Genomic DNA, 13,950 nt, shown 5'->3' with positions numbered 1-13,950 from the left:
AACAAAAGGTTTATTTTAGCTAACAAATTTAGAAATCCCAGACCGCGGTTGGTTGATCCCATTGCTTTGTGCCCATGGGAAGGCAGCACATCATAGCAGGAACATGTTGCAGAGCAAACATGCCTACCTCATAGTCACGGAGTAAAAGGCAAGAAAAGGAAGAGACCAAAGTCCCACAGTCCTCTGTAAGAGCGTACTGTCAACAACCTAAAGTCCTCCCATGAGGCTCTGCCTCTTAAAGGCTCCACCACCTCCCCAGAACACTGCCCTGGGGACCAAGCCTTTAATGCATTAGCCTTTGAGGAACATTCAAGATCAAACTCTACCAGTTAAAGTGCTGTTTTCATTCTTTAAAACATGTCTTTACTATTAGATGAAAATGCTGTTCTCTTACTTGTGTGATAGTTTTTGGCATCACCTCTTCATTTTATAATTAGCTAGTTTTTCAGATGACCTAGAGAAAAAACCTAAGGGTGATATAGTCACCTTGGGAAAGGGGAGGGACTCTTTGGATTGACTCTTTGGAAGCAGACTTCCAGAACTGCTTCAGAAAGTGACAAGAACAATGGGATAAGTGTGTTTTAAGTGAGAGAGAGTGCTTTGAGGCGCATTGATGGCAATGTGCCTTTAACTATAATATTTTTTGTAATTTAAGCATTAACTATATATTCTTACTTCAGTTCCTGGCTCCCAACAAAAAACATGAAAAGGAAACTTCCTATGGAGAAAGGCACTGGTGGGATGTGCCACAAGACTACAACCCAACTATCCATGCTGTTGTATTTGTTGTTAGTCAAGGGGAACTTATAGAATTTACTGAGAAAATTCAGAGAAGCCTCAGAGCAAAAACTGCTACATGCGGAACTGTACACTGAAGAAAGTCCAGGCTTCCTTTTGCCAAGTGTTTCATTCCTCTCTTTTTATCCACATCCAGTACCCTCTTCTTGGTCAGCACTTGGCAAAGCATGGCTGTGCAAACCCTCTGGATTGACCTGTCACAGGTGCAGCTGTCTGTAGAGATGAACCAGTACACCCTCCCAGGAGGTCTCCCAGATTCCACATCACCATGTGTTTGGCTCAGCTTTGGATCCTGGTCCAGTCAGCTGGGGCCAGGAAGATGGGGTTTTGTAATCTGTTTTATGGGACCTACCTTGGTGGCTCACTAACTCTAGGAGAGGGAGTTTAGGCTAAGCAAATTCCCAAAAGACAAGTAACTTCACATTGGAATCCTGTTATAACATGACTCATTTCTACATGGATTTAAATGTATTGAAATTTAAAAATATGTCTTCTAAAACAGGAATTGCAGAACATAATCCTAATCTACCATCATCAGTCCAAGAAATAGAAAAATCTTTGTCCTCAATATAAAATTTAAAAATTGGAAAGCTCAATTAATACCACAAGTAAAACTCAGAGAGAAAAACTTCTTAGTTTGTAAGTGACTCTGTAGTTTTAGTTCATACGTATGAAGTGTGGTGGAAAATACAGTGAATGTTTAAACTAAAAACAAATGTATTGCAGCAGTTCTTGAAGTCCTTTTCAAGAGTGTCTTTAGTTGTGTTGTCATGGTTCCCTCATTGTGCTGAGTAGATTCAAAACATTTACCTTTCATGGTCATTTTGACTTTGAGTAAGAGCCAGAAATCATATGGTATCAGATCCAGTGAATAGGTGAATGAGAACACACTGTAATGTTTTTATGAGCCTGCCTTTCTATTGGATAGCATTCAGCAGCAGCAGTCCTCACATTTCTAATCACACCCCGTAAAGACACTCGGGAAAGAGGACTTCCAGAACTGCTTCAGAAAGTTACAAGAACAATGGTACGCTTGTGTTTGAAGTGAGAGGAGGTCTTTTGTGGGGTAATAATGGCAATGTGCTTTTAACTGTAGTACTTTTTTTAAAATTTAAACATTAATATTTTGATTGCACCTCATATTTCAAGGCAAAACTAAACAAAGAAAAACACTGTGAAGTATATGAGACTGGTCTTTGTTTCTAACAGTTACAATTCAAAACCTCACTACCTAGTTGAAGTTTTATTCTAAGCATGTAAGCTAAATTGTCTTTACATATAGTCAAGGAGGAAATGAGGATTTGTTGATCTTCCATTTTTAACAGTTCATCATTTTTGATACTCCATCTTTTCAAGAAATTTCATTTATGTACAGTCTCACCAAAGAAAAATACTTTTGATTTGAGGATATTGGTTAACCTCCTTTTGAGTCCTAAAACTTTGCCCTCTTAATTACTTGGAAAATTAGAAGAAAATCATCTGTATTCTTTTTATTTAATTTCTTAATTTATTTCCTCTATATGTGAAGGTGGAAAGAGCCAACTTAATTCTTGGTTGGTGGATTTGAAGAACCAGTGATATTTTACAGTATTCTGTAAGAATAACAAGAAACTAAAATAATTTGCATGACTCCATCTTCCTATTAATCTATAAGCCTTAGTCCCCTCCACTATGAGATCTTTAACTTCATAATCAACAGCACTGTTACCCATTTTGAGGTCAAAATATCAAGGAAAACAAAAGTACTCAACCACAAGTATAAATTGTATGTGTTAGGACAATTAATAGTACTTCAAATGCTCCACAAGTTTATAGAAGACATTGATGGTTTTGATTCTGTTTTTTTCTTATTAATGATATCCAACATTATGTTTATACAGTGATTATAAATCCAGTGCTGTGGTCTCTCATTTCCATGCCATTCAACTGGCTTTCAGCCCATGGAAAATGTGGAGGTGGAAGTTAAATTTTGTACATAGATGATAGCCAATTTTTGACCCAGAGTGTATCCTTGCCAATAAAGTACACAAGGCTATGAAGATTATAGATACTCGGGAGGGCTAAAATTATTTCAAAATTGTCAAAATTACCAATAACTGCCATCATTTAAACTTTAATGGTCTAGACTATTCCTTAAAGTTCTTGAGTTCATAGTAGAATTTGACAAAACCTATCACTTGCTCCTTCCTAAAACATGTCACTCACTTGTCTTCCCAAACATCATTCTCCTTCTTCCCTCACTACACTGGTTTGTTTTCCTAGGAGCCTTTACTTGTTTCGAGTCTTTTTTATTCCAAATTTTGGAGTTCTCGACCCTTCACCATACCCTAATTACATTCTTCTATGTGATTTTATCCAGTCTCGTGGTTTTAAATACTTCTATACCTCAAGGACTTCTCAACCTATATAGGTCTCATATATCTAACCCTGACTTCTTTCTCTGAGTTCTAAATGCTCATATTATACAGCTTTCCATGGCCTCCCTACTTGGAGGGTATGTATTGGATATGTCAAACAAAGCACGTGCTATGCAGAACTCTCGATTTCCCAACTTCCTGAAACAGCTCTACCACAATCTTCCGTGTCAGTGGATACGACACCATTGTTTTCCTATTTACTCAAGCTAAAGCCTAGGAGTCATCCACCATTCCTCTTGTCATCATTACCTAGAGCCAACCCAACACTAACTCCACATCCAAAGGCGCATCTGGCTGCCATCATTTTTTCAATATGTCCTGAATTCGCCCGTGTACATCCATGTACCACTTTCACTATGACAGCCCCAGTTTGGTCTCCTGCTGTAGCCTTCTTATGCAGTATTTCTTCTGAACTATTGCCTTTCTCCACAAAGTAACCAGAATCATCTTTACAAGATGTCAATCAGCTCATGTCACCCTTCTGCTTTAAAAAATTTTCTCTTGATTCCCTTCAAAATAAACTCGGAACTCCTACCTTACCCACAATACCCTATTTGATCTAGTTCTTGTCTACCTCACCAACCTCTTTATACCCTTCCTTCAATACATCAAGCTTTTTACTCCCCCTGAGCCTTATAATTTGCCAGAGAGGCCCTCCTTAGCCTCCTGTCCAAAGGAGCACTCTTCTTTCAGGCTCACTATCTTTCATCTTTCTTTGTGCTCTTGGGGAGACATAACTCTCGGAGGTAGATGGTTTACTTTTTGTTACCTTGCTTCCGTTCTGATTACTCCACTAGAATGTCATTTTCATAAGAGTAAGGATGTTGAGCATGATGTTGCCCTGGTACCTAGAACAAACCTAGCAGAGCATGGATGCTCAATAATTGCTCTTAAATGAATGAATGAGTAAAGTATCAATTCATTAACTTAAAAGGGTAAAAATATTTATTTTAATAAATATATGTAAGTAGTTTGTATGGAAAGGTAAGGATGGGAAGGGTTTTTTTTATATAAATGTGGCTTTACTACAGAATATGTTCTGATATACATCTGTGTGGTTTCCTTTGTTTATAGGAGTTTTTTTACAGCTCACAAGGAAAAACTGGATGATTCATCAAAATATGAAAAAAATGAACACCTGTATAAAATAAAACAGGTAGGAAGACAGAAATGATGACTGTTAGATTATAATTAGGCTTTACTTTTTAGTTAATATTCTAAATATGTGTGAGAAATGTGTCATTTTCCAAAGTAAATTTTGTATTGACTCAAGATTTTGTCTCTTGCTCAAGTACTTCACATATATGAGAGAGCACAAGTTGTTCATGTGAAGATTCATTATTTTTCAGTCACTTTTCATGTGGATATGGTCATTTTGTGGACATGCTTCAGGTGAAATATTCAGAGAAACAGTGACCTTGCTGTTGGGTAGTAACCTGGTATGCTCTTAATAATATTACTATTAGTCAGAAGTACTTGAGACAAGGAGAATTCTCTAGACATTTTTTTTGTTTTGTTTTGCTTCTTTCCTTTTATTTTTTTCTCTTTTTAAACAATTTATTTTAAAAAATTTTTAGATATTCTTTAAAGTTAGGTTTTACAAAATATTATGTAATAAGTAAACAATCATAGGTGCAAACCAAGACTTAGCTGCAAGATATTCAGTGAAGTGTTCATTATGGTTGTGAAAAATGGGAAGGGGGAATATGACTAAAATCCAACAAAAGAGTCTTATTTAAACTAGAATTAGGATTGTTACAATATGTTAATGACTAAGACTGTATTGTAAAACAATATGTATAACATTCATTTATGTGTATAGATAGATAGATGGGCATTATGTGCATACCACAGATAGCTCAAATTCTTCTTACTCCTTGCATCAAAGAAGACATGTTCTTGGTATCTCCTCTCTCACTCCCACATGTGCCTACATAATTTTCATACTGTCAGTACTTCTACCTACATCAGTGTTGGCAAACCTTTTAGAGACTGAGTGCCCAAACTGCAACCCAAAACTCATTTATTTATTGCAAAATGCCAGCAGTGCCACTACGTGCATTGTTGTCCAATGCTGGACTGCTGGGGTGATGCTGGTGTTTTGGCTTGCCTGCAGTAAGAGAGGGCTCCTCTGCATGCCCACTCTGGCATGTGTGCTATAGGTTTGCCACCACTGGCCTACATCCTCTATCTCTGGATTGTACCAAGTCAACTATATATAAAATTCATCTTTCTCTAGTTTCCAAACCAGTGTAATAACACTAAGTACTTGGTAATCTCTTGCAAACTTTGTTGGAAATTTTAGAGGTCATGGAGAGGAATCCAATTACAGAGCACAAAGCCTTCTTGTTCATTGTATTTTCTTTGCCTCACAGCTCCTCGTCTGTCTTCTTGCTCTTGGATGCAGACCACCTCACATTCAAATTCTTCTTTCTTACAAAGTGTAACATCTCCCTGCCTCTGAGCCTGCACCCATGTCCTGAAGATCAGCAGGGACGTTATGATAGTATCCTCTTAGGAGAATGATACCAATGAAATTCTTTCTATGTGGGGTTTTGTGACCTTTTAGCATGAGAGATGGCTTTTCTTAGGGGCTGAGCCTACTCTGATTCTCTTAGTGGCAAGAACAATAGAAACCTGACAAAGTTGGTTTGTTGGTTCATTGGTTTTGAAGTTGTCTTTTATATTTAGGGCAAACTACTGTTTTCTTTCCATTTATTCCCTATTTGTAGGAGCTATCAGGCAACCTTCAGTCAATAGCTCTACATTTTTCAGCCATTATCATTACCTAAATGGTCTAGGACCCCTAATCTGGCATGGTTCACTTGCACAAACAGGCAGATATGGGGGGGAGCTCCCTTCAGTCCACAGCACTGAGCAAAATTCCACGGGTACAAGCGAGTGGTCACTTCACAGTGAGCAGGGGTCTGTACAATTTATTATTTTTATTTTTATTTTTTATTATTTTGGCACCAGGAATCAAACTCAGGACCTCAAACTCAGGACCCTGAGTTTGTGAGCCAGGTGCGGAGCCACTGAGCCAAATCCCCGGCTTTCAACTTAATAGGTAAAAACTGTAGGCTCTTAGTGAACCCTTAAATAGGATCTCACATGTTTTAAATTTTGAGGCTTCGAAACTGTGAATATGGCATATGTCCCATTTATTTTCAGTCTTCTTTCCTTGCTTTGCCTTAGCTGTTCAATTTCACAATGATGTGGCCAAATTTTTCTTTTTATTTATTCTCTTTGGGATTTATTTAGCTTCTTTAAAATGTAAAATTCTAAATCTCATAAATTCTGCAGAATTTTTAGCCATTATCTGTACACATTTTTGTGCTATTTTTCTCTCCTGTCTTTCTGAGACTCCAATTGTATGTATACAATTATTTGTACTGATTTATATATTCTCTATTTTATGCTGTCCTCTGTATTTTCTACTTATTGTTTGCCCATTGCAGCCTTCTAGAGAGAAGTCTTATCTGAGTTCTTGATTTTGGTCACTGTAATTTTCAGTGTTATTACAATATTTTGGAAACTAGAGAAAGAGATGAATTTTATATGTAGTTGACTTGGCACAATGCAGAGACAGAGGATGTTGGCCAGTGGTGCCAGACCTATAGCACAATTTTCCAACCTTCTGTTTCCTTTTACTGTTTCTCTTTCCAGCCATACTGTTCAAGCATGTCTAATATTTCTTTGATGATAATAAACTAAACTGTTTGATACTCCCAATATCTTATGTCTTTGCCAGTCTGTAGTCTTTCTCTATTGCTGTTTCTACCAATCTTGTTCATACTCTTAATTCCTTCTATCCCTGGTGGCAAACTGCAAGCTGCGCAGTGTACTCTTTAAAAATGTTCATAAAAACTGTTTGAGGCCTATAATGATAGTATCTTCCCCAGAACCAGATTTGCATTTACTTTCCCTCAGATGGGTGGGGAGTTAACCACCTTAATCTGCCTTAATTTCTCTGGCAAAGTCCTGGGAACTTCCAGACTGTAGTGGTGGAGGGTCCCCAGGCTCCAAGTCTGGGTGAGTTCCCTGCAGTGGCCTTCGTCCCCTTGCCACACAAGACAGCCAAATCTCCATTCCCAAGGGCTTTCTTCACACCAGTAAAGGTCCTCAGACAGGAAGGATTTGAGTGCCAACCTATCACTCTAGATTCTTGCTTTGCCTAGAATTGGGCCTCAGTAGTCCTCATTATCTTGTTATTTCTTCGACACTTTTAAGAAGCTTATTTGTGCCCAGCTATTTTAGTGGTCCTCAGCCAGAAGGTTATTTTAAACTACTCACCATTCCTACTAAACCTAATTTCTACCTCGTTTGAAACAATCCACCAGAGACATCCAAGCACAAAACTGTTAACTCTCACACAACACTGGTGGGTGCTATTATTTTGTCTTCAAATAGAAACACAGTCACCCCTTGGTATCTGTGGGCGGTTGGTTCCAAGACACCTTTACAGATACCCAAATTCAAGGGTGCTCAAGTCTCTGAGATTAAATGGCATAGTATTCGCATTTGGCCTATGCACATCCTCGCATATGCTCTAAATTAACTTTAAATTAAATTACGTTTAATTTAGAATGCCTTATGCAATTCTACACAACACTTCATTTAAGTAAATCCCATCTTCCTAGTACTTAGTGCACAGCAAATTCAAGCTTTGCTTATTAGAATTTTCTGGAACTTTTTTTCCCTAATATTTTCCATATGTAGTTGGTTAAATCCTCAGGTACAAAACCTACAGAGGCAGAAGATCAACTGTACCTAAGAAGAAGTAAGCATAATGTCTACTCAAAGAGGCTTTGAGCAAGAGTTTTGCAGATGTCACACTTTTTTTTCCCAGCATGGAGGTGGCGATGGTGTTGGATTGTCAGGTTTGTTATTGCCATGTCAACACGGATTATTACTTTATGGTTTCATGTCAGGTTCAGTACATTTCTATACTTTTGTCATAACTTATAGAAGAGGCCCCAAGATGTACAATTGCATATTTGCTATAGAACTAAACCTCGCCACCTTTGTGACATATTCTTCTGTGCTGAGCAATGTTCTTGATGTTCTAGAGAAATGTTCACCTGATGTTGGTGCCTTCCAAGGAATCATGAAGCAAGTCCTCTCACTCAATTTCTTTGTTTTTCTCTAGCTGGCTGAAAAACTGCACAAAGTTAATTTAGAGAACAAAGAGCTACAAGAGAAAATGAATGCTAATTTACAACAGTATAGGATTGTGTTAACTGAAGAAGATCAAGTTTTTTTGCAGAAACGGAAACTCTATGACGCGTATGTTTCTACCCATGATTCCTTGGTGAATCAACGTGCCATAGTTATGAGGTGCTGATTTTATGTTCATTGTTGTGGCATGTAAGCTACAGAAAATTGTTGCAATCACTTTATCTTATCTAATATACACAGCATTCAGAAAATGATACTGTTTGTATTTCTCAAACAAAAACCATCCCCAGTTCAATACTAAGTTAGTTACCAGTCAGAATCCTAAAGTGTGTTGATGACAAATAACTGGAACACTGAAATTACGTTGCCATAATTTTTTCCAGAATTGAGAACTGAACCCTGGGCCTTCACGTTAGGTTACACCCCCGGCTCTCTTTTTAGGGTTTTGAGACAGGGTTTCACTAAGCCACTAAGTTGCCCAGCCTGGGCTCCAACTTTCCATCCTCCTGCCTCAGCCCCTCAGAGTGCCGGGATGATTGGCATTGGTCACCGTTCCCCTTTTTGCTTTTATTTCAGGCTGCCACAATACCGTTCTATAGGCTGGCTCCCTAAGTACCCTTGTTATGGAGACTGAGAGCATCAGGCTCCAGGCAGGGCCTCCTGCTGACTTGCATAAAGCCTCCCTGTCTGTCTCTGTCTCTGTCTCTGTCTCTGTCTCTCTCTCTCTCTCTCTCTCTCTCTCTCTCTCTCTCTCTCTCTCTCTCTCTCTCTCCTCACATGATGGAGAGAGAGGCTTCTAGTACCTCTGCTGATAAGCCCATCCCTTCCATCATAAGGGCACCGTCTTCAGGACTCATCCACATCTGGTTACCATCCAAAGCCCCATCTTCATCATTGTTCAAACTGTGTTAAGATATTGACCCTCATGCTCCTCATTTCTGCCCTTCCTTGCTACCCTAATCTCTTTATCACATCGAGGGTTGGGGTTTAACATAAATTCTGGAGGCAGGCACAACTCTGTAGAAGCCTTGAGGCTGAGCACCTAGATAAAATATTTTCTGTTACACGAATTTTGCTATGAAGGCCTGGACATTTGAACAAAACTATAAACTTCACTGTGCCTCATTATTGTCTCCTACAAATTGAAACAAAAAATTAACTAATTTTTAAAAACTGCCTCCTCTCTCCATGCACTGGGTCAAGCACTTATTTAATCATTTCATCTTGTGAGATAGGTAGTGTGACTCCACTTCACAGGTGGTAAAACAGAGGCTTAATCCGTAGGTGATCACACTGCTGAGGGTGGGAGCCCGGATTCAGAGTCGGTCTAACTGACTTCACCTCTCACTGAACAGGCCAGGATTGATAAGCACATGGGAAAGTCACACACACTCATAGAGTGACACATACAGCTCCCTTGTGTGCTTTACTGTTTTGGTTTGTGTTCCTTCAGTGCCTTGGGAATTTTTATAAATTTTAGGAAAATCCTATGTGTAAGTTTATACTTATTTAGCTACTTCCAGCAAAAAGACTGTTTCTATCTTTTTTTAACTAGAGTATTTGTTAAATCACTCATGATTTAAACTTTCCATACTATTTTTAAAAAGTTTTGTGTTTGTGTATTTTCCCACACTGGAGAATTAAAATATAATTCTTGCTTACAATGTGCAAGTCACTGGGTTTGATCCTCAGCACCACAAAATAATAAAAGCGGTTATTTCACCTTTCAACGACTATGCTTTTCTCATGGTAGAAACCAGGGAGAGCTGGCATTTATTGCACAAAAAGAAAACTTCCTTGCACAAAGACAAATAGACATCAAAAATATGGAAGAAGGACTTGTCACACTTGAGGATCTTCACAAGTATGTTTTATGGTTTTTGTCCTTAGGATTTTTAATCCTTTCTCTGCATTTTATTTTTTAATAAATGACAAGAATAAATCTATGTAAATTTCCAATATGCTACCGGGAAGGAAATTCATAACTAACTCTCTGTTTTACTGTCTGGGAAAGTCATTATTACTGAACCTTTCATTGAAGAGATAGGCTCTGAACTCTACGGCAGACAGAGGGAATGGGCCAGTCCTGGGTCCAGCGACAAGAATGTGCCTGAGAATTTGAACACCGACCCCTTATGTAATCCGTTTCTGTCAAAATCACATAAACTTTCACCTTCTTCTGATTAGTAAACTAATCCTTATGTCTGATTTTTAAATTTAAATACAGAAATGTGTACCTTGAAGAATAAAAGTTTACCTTAATCTTTCCATGTCTCTACAGAGATAATCACTGTTAACAGTTTGTCATACACACTTTCAAATATAACTATTTATTTATCTATATGTCTGTGTGTTGTGCATATCTAAAAATTAGATTGTGCTCCTCTATAACTGGTTTTTTTCCACTTAAAATCACATCTATGAGAATGATAAAACAAATATAGTAAAGTGGTAATTTTTGGAGAAGTTGGAGAAAGCATATAGGAGTTGTTTTTATTCTCTTTTACATTTACCTGTTGATTTAGAAATTACTTCAAAATGAGGAAAAAAGTCATTGCTATGGCTTGTATCTAGATATCCCCAAAGCCTCGTGTAGTGACAGATGGGGCTTTGCATAGGTAGGGATTAACGATGCGATTAAGGATGCGATCCTGAGACTGATCCTTGCTGTGATGCCCAGACTAAGGCTTCCCCGCCCTGGGCACAGGCGGGTAGCCCGGATAGAATATAAGGGACAGAAAGAGGGTTGCTGTTATTGCTTGCTGCCCTTGCTGCCTTCTGTCTGCTATGAACTGTTTCTCTTCTGTTATGTCCCTCTGCTATGCCATGCGTGCTGATGCACACCTATAATCCCAGCACTCAGGAGGCAGGAGAATTGCTACGAGGTCAACACCAACCTGGCCTATATAGTGAGTTCAAGGCCAGCCTGAACTACACAGCAAGACCCTGTCTTAAGGAAAGGGGGGGAAGGAGGGAAGGAAAAATAGAGTTAAATGCAGTTTCATCTTCCTCAGAAACAATCCAAATTTTACCATCAGTTGTGATGTCATTATTGCTTGGGTCACTAGGAAGATCAGAGGCAGATTTGTGGCTTAATATTGTTATCCCTTTAGTAATTTTTATTTTTTTAAGTTCTTTTATTGGTACATTTTAGTTATACAATTCGTTTACATTTATCATTGGGTGCTTGTACCTGTACATGATGTATCTTGGTTCTTATTTTTTTCCCCATTGCCTGTGCACCCTTCACTCCCTCCACCCTTCCCTATTTACATAGATTTCATTTCCATTTTTTTTCTTTGCTCATAGTTTTTCCTTTCCCTCTTTTCCTTTCCCCTTCCCCTCCCTTCACCCCTTCATCTTTGGACCCTTTTTCCTACTTCAAATGATCAATTATTCATTTTAATCATTTTAACCCTAGTTTACACTATCAATTCCTCACACTAGAGAAATGATTCGGTATTTATACATGTGTGTCCTATTTATTTCACTTAAGAGTATGGCCTCGATATGCATCCATTTAGTGATAAATGACTCTAGTTTTTCATTCTTTATGGCTGAGTAGTACTCCATTTTATTTTAAAAAGCCCACATTTTCTTTATCCAGTTTCCAGTTGATGGGCACTTGGGCTGCTTCCAAGCTTTAGCTATTACAAACTGTGCCGCTATGAACATGGGTGCACATATATCGCTGTGGTATGATTCTTTTAATTCTTTTGGGAAGATACTCAGCAGGGGAATAGCTCGGTCAAATGGGACCTCTAGCCCTAGTTCTTTGAGGTATCTCCATACTGATTTCCACAGTGGTTGCACCAGTCTGCACTCCCACCAACAATGGAGAAGGGTTCCTTTCTCCCCACACCCTCGCCAACATTGGTTATTGGTTGATTTCTTGATAGCAGCCATTCTTTGTGGGGTGAGGTGGAATCTCAGTGTTGTTTTCATCTGCATCTCTCGAATGACCAGTGATGTTGAACATTTTTTCATATATTTGTTTGCTGCTTTTACTTCTTTGTCTGAGAAATGTCTGTTCATTTCAGATGCCCGTTTTTGAATTGTGTCTTTGAATTTGGAGGGTCTGTTTTTTTCAGTTCTTTATATATTCTAGATAGTAGTTCTTTGCCTGAGGTGCCGCTGCTAAAAAATTTTTCCCACATTGTAGGTTGTTTCTTAGCTCTGTTGGTGGTTTCTTTTGCAGTGCAGAAGGTTTTTAATAAGATGAGATCCCAGTTGTTGATTCTTTCTGCTAGCTCCCGTGCTACTGAGGTTTTGTTCATGAAGTCTTTTCCTATCCCAATGTCTTCAAGAGGTCTACCTAACTTATCTTCCAGCAAGTTTAGTGTTTCTGTCTTAATATTTAGATCTTTAATCCACTTTTATCTCAGTTTAGTGTATGGTGATATTACAGTTGCTTTATTTTAAACTGTTTCAGACCCTTTGTGAGTATATTAAGCATATAAATACACAAAATCATTAAAGGGAAAATTGTAAAAACTCTTAGCTATCTAGGTGAGGGCATAGGGTTTTTCTTGGTAGAAAACTGAAAGCCCATACTGTTGGTGGTCTCTCTAGAGGGAGACCTGGAACCCCAGAAAGCATCGGCTTTTAAAGAAAGAAAAGGAGACAGCCTGGGGGACAAATAGCAGTTTATTCCTCTGCACTATTCGACCATCACAAAGGGAAGAAGCAAGGCTGTTATACATGGAGGAAAGCAGCTTAGTTATTCTGGCTATCGTCTTTCTGATTTTAACCTCTGGTGACAAATGACTTTGAGTGACTCATAAAAGCTACAGGCAAATTCACAAGTCCCCTGTTTCCGTTCACCAATCCTGTACCTCAAAGAGCACACCGCAGCCCTCTTCTTATCAGATAGTATCAAAAGAGCAGGACGGCTTTAGCCAAAATCAAGCTCACTGGCCCACCACAAACATAACAGATGTGCATAGTGAGTTGTATCTCTCTTACCACCGGTAGAGTCATTGGGTCGCAGGCCTCTGATCCCAGAAAATGGTAAATAGGAAAACTAGGAAAACCTGTTTTTCTCCCGTGAGACTTTTACAATGTCTCTTAAAGTTTTCTGGCATTCTTTTAACAAACAGACTTGTGGAATTTCCCAGAAATGACTTAATTTTCTCAGTTAACAAACTTCTTGTGATCAATTCTTACAACTAGATAGCTGAATTCTACAATTTCCCACACCATACCTATAAGAGACAATATCCAAAACCTCGGCTGTGGATCTCAATCTTCTGAGACAGTACGACCATGTCCAAGAGATAGGAAAGCAAGAAAACGAAAGACACAGACACAGAGACTTGAGAGAAGCTGGGTCTTGGGCTCATCTAAGCTGCTCTGTGCAGCAAAGACCAAGACCCCAAGAACATCCAGATAGACAGCTCTGCCTATCTATATGACTATTTCTGTACAATAAATCCTAAAAGCTAAATCATTAGGTCAAAGGTGAAGAGATAATTATCATCTTTAAAATTGTTTTTCAGTGTTTATTCATTACAAGCTTGGGAAGGAGGGGAGCTGAGCAGGCCTTGGGACACCTGCT

The 13,950-nt window shown here is 38.6% G+C and overlaps 1 protein-coding gene across 1 annotated transcript in view; it reads left to right on the top strand.

Annotated features, from left to right (window-relative positions):
- Ccdc175 (coiled-coil domain containing 175) overlaps nucleotides 1–13,950 on the top strand; it is a 68,750-nt gene that overhangs the window by 30,119 nt on the left and 24,681 nt on the right. Inside the window, 3 exon segments of the mRNA XM_021248405.2 lie at nucleotides 4,290–4,371; nucleotides 8,365–8,501; nucleotides 10,147–10,257. Coding sequence (XP_021104064.1) covers nucleotides 4,290–4,371; nucleotides 8,365–8,501; nucleotides 10,147–10,257 — 330 coding nt within the window.

Source organism: Heterocephalus glaber, unplaced genomic scaffold, assembly GCF_053883595.1.
Source record: "Heterocephalus glaber isolate CG9 unplaced genomic scaffold, H.glaber_assembly_v1.0 deba00001608, whole genome shotgun sequence".
Lineage (NCBI taxonomy): Eukaryota > Metazoa > Chordata > Mammalia > Rodentia > Bathyergidae > Heterocephalus > Heterocephalus glaber.
Note: the sequence above shows the minus strand (reverse complement) of the source record. Positions and strands in the feature narration are given on the sequence as shown.